Genomic DNA, 12,780 nt, shown 5'->3' with positions numbered 1-12,780 from the left:
CAATCAGTTTGTCTGTATTCCCGGACTCCAAAAATGACAACAGAGAGCACACCTAAAGATAAACAGATGTATTTTTCAGTAAATGCAGTACTTAGTAATTCAACCCCTTATTATTTACCTGCTTTTTGTTTGAAATAATAAGAAAGACATTTATGGATAAAGTAATATTTTACTTACTTAGTGTCTCTGATAAGAGGTGTACTTCCCAGTTTAAAACAGATGTTTTCACCTCCACATGATGCCTGTTTTAGAGAAAAGCTTTCTGCTAGATCAAAACCTGTAAAATGTAATATACTGTATTAGTTCATTCTTTAATACAGTTTATAAAACTGGGGTAAGATATTGATTTTTTAGCATGTGTGGTGTTTTTCTAATAAATTGACTCACAGGCTATTTCAGTTCCTAGTGCTTTAGATCACAGAAATAAAAACTGAATATTTTCTCAATGGAGGGGTAGGAGTGTGAAATTCTCTTAGCACTTGACCTTGCAACCTCTTAGGAATGCAGTGGCTGTTTTCCTACCATGTGAACTAATGAGAATAACTATCCTGCAGATCTACAGTATATTTGGGAAGCAAATATAAATGCAGATTAATTTAGCAAGCGAGTAGGGAAGATACTTCATGTATAGAATTTAAACAACAAGCTATAGAAATAATGTGTTCTGACCTTAATCAAAGATATTTTTCTGAAATGTATATTCATTTCATAGAGTTTTAAAACCAGTTGCAATACGGCCAGAATTTTATTCACAGTTCGTAATAACTTTAGATTCTCTACTTACCTGAAACACCAAGTAAGCTACTTACCAAAAACATTAAGAGCTTCTCTGTGGATTTGTGTAAACTGATGTCTGTCTGCACTCATCATAGGACACACTGCAACTACAAAAGAATAGAATAGAGTCTACCTCATCAAATGTTTGCAAATAAAAATTAATCATATACAAAGGTATTCATTATGGCAGTGATATAGAACTACAAAACAACATAGACCAAAATTCATTTTTGATTGCTATGAGTACTCCTTTCTCTATATTTAGGGGCAAAGAATAAACAAAGCTACACTATTCAAACGGTGATTACATTTTAGTGTTTAACACATATTCTCACAATTATAGTTAAAAACATATATTATCATGTTTAATTTAACTGTGATTAAATTAAACACATATTCAAGATACATATTTTAAGGGAAATAACATTATTAGAGTTCATCTAAAATGTCAAAAAACATGACATCCATAAGCTTTGCGTTTTTTGTGTTGGTGTACACTTAACTTTGGAAGACAGCAAATTTTACAGTAAATGTTACTATGAAAAGAAAAACATACTATAAAAGCATGCGACTGGAAATGGACATGTTACTTGAACTGAAGAAAACATTTGTTTCAAAACGTTTGTTAAAAAGGTTAATGTCATATTACATAAGCAATATAAACAATGAGATTTTCATGATTTAGATTTTTAAAAGACTGTTATAAATTAAGCAATTTTTCATTAGGGATTGTTCTGAGTGTATGCTAATGTGTTTTTCTGTCGTAAATAAGCAGAATGTTCTAATATTTTAACGTAGTACACATTCAGAGGCTAACAAGCTGGTTACATTTAACAACTTGTACCATACCAGAATATAGGAAACTAACAATTTCATGAATTATACTAAAAGTTAATTTGACATGTACACATACAATTGAACCCCCCTAGATACATAGTAAAATAAAGTCTGTACATTTGAAAAAGCTGTATCTTTTTTATCAAACTCATGCAAATAGTGCCACTGAAAACTATTGAGACTACTGCATGTAATAAAAATAAGCGGGATTGGGATTATTAGTTGGCAGGCATAGAACTGTGTTTTAAATAAAAATGTAAAGCACCTAAAAATACAGCCATAATAAATTGAGAGTTTGTCAATAAGGAAGACAAGGAGCTTTACAACATGTCAGTCCAGCAAATAGGAAAAAGGAACCGTTTAGCACTAACCTGGGAAATCATCTATATTTAAAGATTTCAAGAACTTGGGTGACTGAAAGTTGACCTGAAAAAATGGCTACATTTGTAATTTTAAAGTGCCTGAAATACTACATTCACTCTGTAAAAATACAAAGACTATATACTTTTTCAAAAATCTTAAAGTTAACTGCATGTATTACTGTATCCATCATAAGAATTAGCGTAAGTGGTTAATTAGAAGTGGCTGGTAAATTTATAGCTGGAAGATAACATTTACATTGAAAAGTAATTACCTAACAAAGTTAACTAAACCAATGTTGACCTTATCTGAGGAATGTTTAAACACAGATTGGACAAAAGTCATGCTATGAAAAAAACCACTGAATTCTGCTAGACACCCTGCTTCCACTGTCTAACCTACCATGAGCTAGGTTCTACCCAAAGCACTCATAGTTTCTGTCCTAGTGAAGGTAGGGAACAAAGACTACAATACAGCGCTCTCTACCACATGGAGTGAAACCTGTTTAACTGAGCAAGCTTCCCTCCCTCTCTTTTGCTCTCCTCTTCCTCAGCCCTGCTCTGTGGACCAGCTTCAAAAAGAGAGCTAGAGAGTGCTCTGAACAATGCCTACCCCAAAGTCTCATAATTAGATCATGTTTCAGGGAACTGGGAGATAAAGGACCAAACTCTCTCTAGTTGAGAACGGCCTACAACTTGGTTTCCTGCTCTCTGAGCAAGCACCCTAAACTTACATGGAGGGACTGGCCTTTACTACTGGTGATTTACTTTTAGCAGGCAGTACGTATGTGCTACAAACAGAATCAGAATCTAAAAGTCGTGTCAGTGTCAAAATTTCACTTATATGCACATGCTATTTAAGCACATAAAGGTGAAATAGCATTTAGCCCTCAGTTTGAGATAGGGGCATAAATTATAATGGCATGTCACACGGCCATATATAGAACATATATTCTATATTTCCATTTATTTTCACCCCCATTCCTCCTTGGGATTAAAGATTCAGGACAGAAATATTAAAATCACTTCGTAATGTGTATAATCAAAGTAGCCAGAGATAGCTAATACAGTATTCTCCTTGAGCAAGAGAACTGTCCACTTCCAGCATCAGCCACCTGCCAGACCCTTGCAAGGGAAGAGAAGAAAGCTTCTCAGGGACTTTCCAGGTGGGAACTGCATTAAGCAGAGAAAGCTGTAGCCTTTTGAAGCAGATCTCTGCTATGCTTGATTCTTCACTGTGGTATGGTCATTGGGAACTTATGCCAATGCTGTAAATCAAAGCTGCTTGAAATTACACAGATGCTCCGCAGCTGAGGATTAGGGAGTTGCAGCTGGCTCCCTCTGGCCATTTTCTACTATGTTCAAATAAAGAATCAAGTGCTAATATCTGTGCTATCCAGCTGATTGCAGTGATCCTTTACCTGCTCAAGACCTGGGCTTATTTTTATCAATGGCAAAACAGTCACAGGAAGAACAGTGTGCCGAGGACACAAACACTGATTCCCTGGTCGTATTCCACATAGCCACAAAAATGGAAAGGGTTACTGCACTTCTATCTTACTTTAGGCTATGAACTGATGTCACTTATGTCCTGGGAGAAAGCCTTTGTCCTAGAATTTTATGCAGCCCCTGCCCTGCTTCAAGTCCTTCTAAAGTATCCCAAATACAAAGTACAAACATTTTTCCTGGGACATTTTGTATGTCTGTACAGTTACTGTGGTTTATTCTGGGGACAGGTTCATCAGGCAGTGTGCTCTCACTGCCACATAATAGCAAAGATGCGTCGTAAAAGGGCAATGTGTAAAATACTGAGCCACTCCTCTACTGATCAGTCCTTGGTCAAGCAAAGCAACTGCTGTCAGCCTTAATGATGACCCCATTGGCTCAATGGAATATTCTGCTGAAGAGTTGAGGCAAAAGATAACACTACTGAAACCAGTATCTTTCCATGCATGCTCTTTTTATAAGAAGACTGACAAACTTCAGTTTTATAGATTGATGCAAATTCTGCTTTACAGTTATGTTCTATGGGAAGGAAGTGTCTAACAGGATTTTAACTACTGCTGGAAGAACCTTGTATATGCCACTTGTATCATGGACTGCTTAGCAAATTTCACTAGAAGAGTGGTCTACTTAGAGAGCCTGAATAAAAAATTCTTAACGTTGAACCAGCATACAGAAACTGTGGGCCTGTGTCATCACTCATTTGTACAGCAGGACAGAGAACAGCCCTGCCCCTTGACAGGTGCCCTACCCCCTGGTCACCATATTGGGACCAATGTCCCAATGTCCCAGGGCCAGCACTGGTGGGGCCCAAAGAGGCGCACAGGCTGACAGGGGTCTGTGAAGTCAGGCTGCGCTACACCAGCAGGGAGAGGGAGGAGCTGGCCCAGCTCCATAGAGCCCCTGCCAGCTTGGACCCTGCGCTCCTGCCACCCTGCTCTGGGCCCCACCAGCACTGGCCCCGGGACACTGATGCAGGCCCTGTGTTCCCACTGGCTCCCTGCCCACTCACATCCAGTGACTCCCAGCCCCGTGATACAGGTGGGGGGCAGTGCACAGCCCCAACCCCCTGCTCTCCAGCAGGGAAGAAACTGGTGCTGAGTGCAGGGAAAAGCAGCCCCTTGCCCACCCCATGGCCAGCACTCCCTGCTTCAGGTGCTCGCAGCCCACACGGGGCTGTCTGAAGCAGGCACAGGCAACCCCACACAGGCTGCAAGTGGCTACAGCGCAGGGCGCTGGCTATGGGGCAAGCAAGGGGCGGCTTTCCCCACCCCCCCACGCTCAGCACCAATTTGTAACCCGGCCCCACTGCCAGCCTGGGCTCCTCGCCTGTCAGTGGCAGCAGCTGCAGCCCCCACACTTGCCGTGCTGGGCAGCATTGGCTGCTGCTGCGTGCCCGGAGCTCGCACACTGGGCAGCCCAGAGGCGGTGGTGGCAAACACTGGCCAGCATGGCAAGCGGGGAGGCCGCAGCTGTTGTTGCCACATGCAGCCCTGACTGGTGAGCCCGGAGTCAGTGAGGGGCCCAGACTGGCAGTGGGGCTGGGTCACAAGGTGGTGCTGAGGAAAAGTGGGGGAAAAATGGCCCCTTGCCCACCCCATGCCTGGCGCCCCACACTGCAGCTGCTCGCAGCCCGCCTGGGGGTTCCTGCGCCTGCTTCAGACAGCCCCGCGGGGGCTGCGAGCAGCTGCAGCACACGGCGCCAGCCTTTGGGCAGGCGAGGGCCCACTTTCCCCTGACCCACACCCAGCTTTTCCCCAGGCCACTTTTCCCCCAGGCTCTTTCCCTGCCCAGGGTCCTCCCCTGCCCTCCCCCCCACCTTCCCCGTTACCTGCGGTTCTGGCATGGGGCAGCTACGTGGTCCCAGGCCAGAAGCACCGGCTGGGGGGGGGGGCCAGGTGGGCCCTGCTGTAGTAGGAGCCGGCCGGACTTCCTGTCATTTTTGACAGGAAGCAGGGGCAGATGAAAAATAATTTTCTAAATATTTTAGGAAAAAAATCCAGCCCACAGGCTGTATTCTGCTCATGTTGTAAGTGTCTTTAGTATGTTCCAAGTGTAACTTCATCCTTAGTCACGTTTCTCACAGATCAGCCAACAAAGTTTAGCAGTCCCATGTTAAGAGAAAGGTATTAAGTTGAAAAGGCTACAGTAATCAGAGAACTTAAAAAAATATATCAACATCTGAACACAATTTTAAAATAATTATATTTCTGGACCATTATAAAGAAGGGCCACATCCATACTGTGAGAACAAAAACTCCTACCAATCAAAGTCTGCTTAATTTTACAATGTAAAAAAATAAAACAGTTAAGAGAAACAAGTTATCCTTAATATAGTTAGGTTTAACATACAGCTGTGGAGAACTCCATGAGCTCCAGAGCCGAAACCCTATACTCTCCCTTAGATTTGCTATATTTTATTTTTAGAAGTAATCACTTCCCTCCAGTAAATGGTTAGTACACCAGCAGTCCTGCCCAAGCAAAAATTGAAAGGAGCCCTACTTTGAATCAAATAGATATTAACACACACAACAGCGCTTAAGGAAGACTGCTGCAAGCAGGTTCATGTAGTCTGTCATATTCTTCAACATCTGTTTTTTCCAGTCCTGACATTTCTTTACTCAATGTAATATTAATTACATGAAGTAACTCCCAAGGCACATTCAGAATGCAAACTCAAAAACAAGCCTCCTCTTCCCCATGAAAATCCACATATGTAATTTTACATTTTTGCATAAGAGAACTCTTTCATTTAAAAAAAAAAAAAGCCTCTTATTAATTCCACACTTTATTTTGAATTCTCCTTAATTTTAGATTTTCCAAAGAAATGTAGTAGGGGGACTGTCAGAGTACTATAGCAACACAGTCTGTGAATCAACTGATGTAAACACTGTTGGGATAGCACTGACTGAGTAGTAAGTAAGGTGATTGGAAGCAAATGGTTCAGACAGAAGTGACAGTTTTCACCCAATCTGGACACTAAAAGAGCTCTATAGCTATAACCAAACAAAAGTGCATAGTGGCAAAGCACTTTAAAGGGCCTGATCCCATAAAAACAATCCTGCATGTGGGTTCAGATGAAAACGTTTCAAAACATGGTGTCTTCAGTAACTTCTGTCTGTAATGCCTCCCAGTCTGTTGCTGCTTTCAGAATGGAGTTCGGTCTGGGTTGTTTTCAGCATATGCTGGAGGGTGGGGCGGGTAGATTGGAGCTTCCCCAAGGTCGGCAAGCTCCAATCCATTCATCCCACCCTCCAGCAGTGGCTAGGGAACCCCTAGAACAAACTCCCTCTGCTACAGAAACTTTCCTCCTCTGAAAACAGCATGGGCTGGCAGGGAGAACAGGACCATTATGGGGAAACCAGCTGCAGGATTCAAGCCAGCAGCTAGATTCCCCTCACCCCTGGAGCCAACAGCAAACTTCTGTTTGGTCCAGGGGATCATTGTATCTCAGAATACTTCCTGCAAAGCCTTTTGAGTTACAGTGGGGAGCTGCATTTCTGTCTGTGCCAAAAGTGAGACAGGACAATCAGAAGAAACTGCCAGTAGAGTTGCCATGAAGAGAGTAGAAGAGCAGAAGTAGGAGCAGGACAACCATACAAGAGGACATGACCTTGAAGGAGAACTAAGTAACTAAGTAAGAACTAAGTAACTAAGTAACTAAGTAACTAACTAATTGAAAGAAGAGAAAGCTAAAAGAACTTAGATCTTTCTTCCTTCAAATGCCTCCACTCTTCCTCACAACCTAAATACCCTAGTCTTCTATGACTAGCTTACATTTTACCTGGAATGCTTTATTACAGGGGTGGGCAATTATTTTGGGCAGAGGGCTGCTTACTAGTTTTGGCAAGCTATTGAGGGCTGCATGATAGACAGCCAAAGGCAGATAAATGTTAATTTTCTAAATTTTTTAAGGGCCCCACAGGCCAGATAGAATGGCCTGGTGGGCCGCATCCAGCCCCTGGGCTGCATTTTGCCCACTCCTGCTTTTTTCCTAGGAGAGAACTGCACACTTCCTTCTTTCATTTTAAAATATATTTAAATTACATATGCTGTTGATTATTTGGGAGTCTTCTACAATCACACATTTCCATAATCACAGATTTCCATGATTTTAAAAATGTCCTTCTTCAGCTCTGCACTGAAGAAACTAGACATGGCAAGCAATTACATAGCTCCAAACAGTAAGAGAAAATTATTGCAGGGTTATTAAATGAGGTTTACCCTCTTCCAGAGGTTTAGAATAGGACATTTTCAAAGCCTTTAGCTTTGAAAGAGTTTGAGGTTCAACCTCAGATTCTCCACCATAGTGTACTGTTACCCTATGTCAAAATTATAATTATGATTATGATTTGTATTCCACTAGCAGTTGGAAACACTAAATACAGTGGGGTTTAATTTTCAGAAGCACTGAGCACCCAGAGCTCCAGTTTTTTTCAAACATACTTTTTATATTTCTCTGAAAAGATATAATAGTTTCTATTTATTTTTTAATAAGTAGAAAGCCTTATAGCTGCTGTCAATGTTAGGCAAGTTGCAGAAGGTTAAAATGTATGTTGAAACTCTAGCCAGTCTCAGGAACCTAAGAAGTCAGTATTTGGTCCAATATCACACCACATGGTCCCTTTTACAAGCGCACAATTGATTTATTTTTGGGAGACAGTAAATTCCAGGAAGAAGAGTCAAAATACAGGATACTAAAAATAAAATGGAGTAACTGGCAGAAAAAAAAGATGCTGCTTTAAAGAAAAGAGCTAGATTAGTGACAGATAGCACAGAAGGGAGCCCAGAAAGGAGAGGTAGAGGGAATTCATAAAAGACATACCAAACTTTAACTCGGCCAATTTGCTAGAATATTATAACTCTTTCCTCCCTCTGCCTTCATTCAGGGGCAATTATCTGTCTTTGTCTACATCCATGAAGTACATGCCATGCTTTTGAGCTTTTAATAATGCTAGTAAGAACAATTGTTTTTCCAGGCTTAAGGCCTAGACCCAGTGCATTACAGCTGTATTCATACTATGCTAGATCATTTAAGCTCAGGTTCGGATGTAAGAAATTGAGAAAGTAGCAAGGGGGCACACAGCAAACCTATTAAAGCTTAGAACTTCTCCCAGACGTATTTTCCTATATGCAGAATAGGAATACTACCTTTCAATACCTCAGACATGGACTCTTCAAACAGACATAGATCATAGAGCTTATGTGACCCTTACTTGATTTATTTTCTGTGCAAAATGATTATCTATTATTACTATTATTTGCTGACCTCTGTCAATATTGAGATTTATGATAAGGCTTTTTTGTCTGTTTAACAAAAGCTAAGTACCTGTTTTGTCAGTGACTGCCACAGAAGCAGAAAAAGGAAGGAGGAAGATTGCCATCCAAAGCCAAATTATGCCAAATCCAATGTGCTTCATCTCCCTGTGGACACATGTGAACAAACAGCCACAAATCTGAAACAGAAAGTGAGTGCTTTGGAAACAATTTCTTTTATTCTCCCTTCTCTGGTCCCCCACCAAGAAACCGCAAGAATATCTTAATTGTAAAGAAAAGAGAAAGTCGCTGGCTGTATACCGTGCGTATCATTCTTTTGTGTTAAAGAGGCCCTCAAAAAAGGTCACAGGCTCATTTAAATTTAGGATTGGGTGATAAATATATTCCTATGGTATTCATTTTGCTTTGTGAGTAATATATTTTCAGCCATGCTAACTCATGAACATTAGCTACAAAGCCACTGAATTAGCATTTTATTAGCAATGACTACTCTCCCCCCCCCCCCCCAGACTTCTGCTCTTAAATACTTTTGTTGAACTGGTTGGTGCTGCAACGCTGCAGACTGAATGGCTGCTGAGGAATGAGGGAAACTGCTCATTCCTTTGATTAAACTCAAAATGAAGTGAAATGTGACATGTTGCGTCTTCGTAACAGATGCAAGTCTCTGGAGCAGCCTGGTCTGAATTATCTCCTGAAAAGATAATTATATTTGCCCAGCACAATAACTTTGCCCTCTAACCACCACATTAAGTTTCCTCCGAGGCAGCAACAACCAAGAGGAAACTATGGATTTACAACAATAAAACAGCATTTCCCCTCCATGCTGCAGTCCTGCAAGGTGAGGCGGAAAGGAAGAAACAAGACTGCACCTGGTAGCTTGGCTTGAGACCTGACCTCTGCGTCCTTCTTTCCCTGATGCATTATGGGGGGAGGGGGGATGCATCTGGCTCTACAAATCTGAAACAAAGTTTGCTTTGAAGAAGTGGAAAGTATCACACGGGAGAGGTAAGTGCTGCGACGTCTGTGACTCAGGGGCGCGAGGGCGCGAGTCCCTGCACCTGCCTTTCGAGGAGCTTGTCGAGCCCGGGGCAAGGCGGAGGGCGTTTGCCGGGGCGGCTCGGCCATCCCGTGCCGGCTGCCCGCGGCTGAGCTGAGCGCCCGGGGGAGCGAGAGGAGGGCAGCCGCGAGCCGCTCGACCCGCGGAGCTCCCGGCTCCTCGGTCCCGGGGCGGGAAGGGGCCCGGCGTCCGGCGGCCGCAGCGGCAGCCGCGCACGGCCGGGGCCCCCGGCTCCGCACCCGCCGGCTTCACCTCCCGGCCCCGCCGCTGCAGCGCCCGGCCCGGGCGGCCGCGCCCCGCACCCCCAGGCAGGAGCCCCAACCCCGGGGCAGGGGCCGCCACGTGCGGGCACCGGCTCCCCCCTGCCCCGGGCCAGCTCCTTTCTCTCGGCGCCCCCCGCTCCACCTCACCTCGCCAGCGCAGCCCGATCCCCGGGCTTGGGCCACTGCACAGGGACTCCTTGCCTCTCGGCCACCCGCACACACGCGCCTCGGGGGCGCCGTGCCCAGCCGTGGCACGGGGAAGTCCTCTGGGTCACTCTGGGCATGCACTAGGGGCGGCTGGCATCACACACACGCCAACAAAATCATTATAAAATCACAGCGCGGGGGGAGTGCATGGAGAGAGGGCAGAGACATCACACTGACACAACCTGAAATAAACTTGGCTGGCAAACCAAAGGAACAAACACAAAGACTGTGATGGGGAAGGAGGGAGGGTGTATGTGGCTACACATCTGAGCTGCCTACTTTTAATTTTTTAATTTTAGGAAGTCCCCCCTGAAGCACCTCTGTACAAAGCTGGTGTGTGTGTGCTCGCGCACATGTGTGCTAGTATGTGCGTGTGTAGATATACGTGATTATGAAGCCAAGCACCTTTAATTGTTTAGGGTGTCTACCAGAAGCACAGTCCATGTCTGTATAAAGCTGCTGTGCTGGTGCGTGTGTGTGCGTGCCTGCGCATGTGTATGATGTGCAGACTTACATGACTACAAACATGAGCCGCTTACCTTTGATTTATTTTAGGAAGTCCCCCAGAAGCACAGTCAGTGTCTGCACAAAGCTGCTGTAGTGCTGAGGAGTTGCTGGAGTGAGTCTCCAAAGAGTGGGAGAAGGGGATGCAGCTCTGTCCTTATTAGTCTCACACAGTGTGACCCTCCCACTCAGCGAGCACAGAATACACTCTGCAAGACAGGACAAACACCAATGCAGATGAGGCTTTTTGCATAATTGCACTAATATCTTCCGAGCCTGGTAATAATATAAAATAGAAATGTTTTTTATAAACAGTTCCACTAATAAAATTGCCTGGGTTTGTTTGTATGAATGAAAGGGTGTCTGGTTTCTAGTTGTGGAGCATTCACTATGAAGTACTGCATGACATTAACACACCAGCAGGGAACTGGCTTTTAACACACAAATGTAAGCACACATCATTAATTTTATATATTTTTATCATAAATTTAAACCCAACCAAGGAATGCACCTATTTATGGCACTGATGTTGCAAAGCACAGCAGAAGACTGGTATTTGGTTTGCCTTTTTAAGCCTATCATTTAAAAGCCAGGGTGTTCTTGAACTGTAATATCATCTGTCTGTGATAAAATGGTGACATTGAGCCTTGCCACTAATTCTTACTTCAATATGCTAAACTGCACTTTTTTTGGGCCCTCCGAACACATTCATGACAGCTTTCCAGTGTAGCCTTTTGGCACACAAACCGGAGAATAAAAGGATCTAGAAAAAGCAAATGACTGCAGATAGAAACACTGAAGGTAGAGAGAGCAGGATCTTGTTTTAATGCATCTAATTTAAATATATTTAAGTTGTTAACTTTCTTTTTTCTACTGGAACATTTTTGAGGGCGAGACACTTATACAGGCAGGTTATAGTGACTTGTCATGAATGAATCTCAAAGGGTTTAGCAGTTTTAGGTTGACATTTATGAATGTTGGTCTTAAAAATCAGAAAATGGATTAGGTTTTTCTGACAAGATTTTGATCAGTGCTTCATGGTTTCAACCAAAATGAAATATCTGGGCAGCATAACAAATGAGTCAGAGTTGACGTCATGGTTCATACCCTTTTATTCTATCTTTGTGTCATAACTTTTAAAATAGTATCTGTGCTTCTCAGCTCAGAATCATAGTGGGAATGGAAAGATGTTCATATAGCTAAGTATTGGTGTGGGAGTCAAAATCCTGTTTTCATTTGTAGTCCTGCTACAGACTTGCTGTGTGACCTTGAGCAAATCAGTTTCTCAGTCTGTAAAATGCACATAAGGTGTGTATAAGTGTTTATGGGATCCAGCTCAGGTTTAGGCAGCTTAGTTTAAATTGCCTAAACCTGGGTCAGGATCAGCACTTGCAAGCATTCATGGCTTGCCAGGATGAGGCATGTGCAGGGGAGGCAAGTAAGTTGAGGAAAGGCGGCCAATGGGTTGGGAGATATGGGTCCACAGTGGGGGCTGGCAGGTCTAGGTGGAGTATTAGCAGGTTTAGGGGGAGGTGGGGGCTGCCCTCGTCCAGGAGCACTTGTCAGGGGGTCAGAATAGCCTAGTTAGGGTTTGTGAGGCCCTGGGGCAGGGAGCAGAACAGTGCAGCCCCAGAGCAGGGCCAGAAACATGTGGAAAAGTTCATCAGGCTAGGTTAACTCTTGCCAGGTCAGGTTAACCCCATGATCAAATAAAGTTATTTCTTGTTTGACAATAACTAATTTTAGATCTGGTGCACCATTCTTAGGGCAACCTAAACCCTGTGAGCTGCCCTACAATTGGTTAGGGCAATCTAACCTAACACTTGTAAATATCCATAGTAATGTCTTTCTACCTCACGGGGTGAGCCATAGGGGCCTGATCCAGTAGCCAGTACTCGTTCTTCTCAGTAGTCCCTTGGTAGATCTATTGCAAAGTCTCTTATTATGAGTATTGATTTAAAAACAAGAATTTTATGTTCTCATTATTTTTTCATGC

The 12,780-nt window shown here is 43.4% G+C and overlaps 1 protein-coding gene and 1 long non-coding RNA gene across 3 annotated transcripts in view; one reads left to right on the top strand and one right to left on the bottom strand.

Moving 5' to 3' along the window:
* COL19A1 (collagen type XIX alpha 1 chain) overlaps positions 1-11,055 on the bottom strand; it is a 424,680-nt gene extending 413,625 nt beyond the window's left edge. Inside the window, exons 1-4 of one of the 2 annotated variants that reach the window (XM_090034633.1) lie at positions 10,820-11,055; positions 8,806-8,932; positions 810-884; positions 178-277 (exon numbers count right to left, since the gene is read on the bottom strand). In XM_090034633.1, coding sequence (XP_089890759.1) covers positions 178-277; positions 810-884; positions 8,806-8,896 — 266 coding nt within the window. In that variant the 5' untranslated portion in view covers positions 8,897-8,932; positions 10,820-11,055. Of the gene's footprint in view, positions 1-177; positions 278-809; positions 885-8,805; positions 8,933-10,220; positions 10,401-10,819 lie in introns of those variants that run through there. The other variant, XM_090034628.1, reaches the window with a different exon arrangement.
* Positions 9,345-12,780, top strand: part of LOC149872806 (uncharacterized) — a 49,407-nt gene continuing 45,971 nt past the window's right edge. The window contains exon 1 of the long non-coding RNA XR_016440406.1: positions 9,345-9,758. This is a non-coding gene — a long non-coding RNA (uncharacterized LOC149872806). The remainder of the gene's footprint in view (positions 9,759-12,780) is intronic.

This window comes from Crocodylus siamensis, chromosome 1 (assembly GCF_052110815.1).
Source record: "Crocodylus siamensis isolate JL-2025a chromosome 1, ASM5211081v1, whole genome shotgun sequence".
In the NCBI taxonomy this organism is placed as follows: Eukaryota; Metazoa; Chordata; order Crocodylia; family Crocodylidae; genus Crocodylus; species Crocodylus siamensis.
This window is presented reverse-complemented; position numbering and strand designations above follow the sequence as displayed.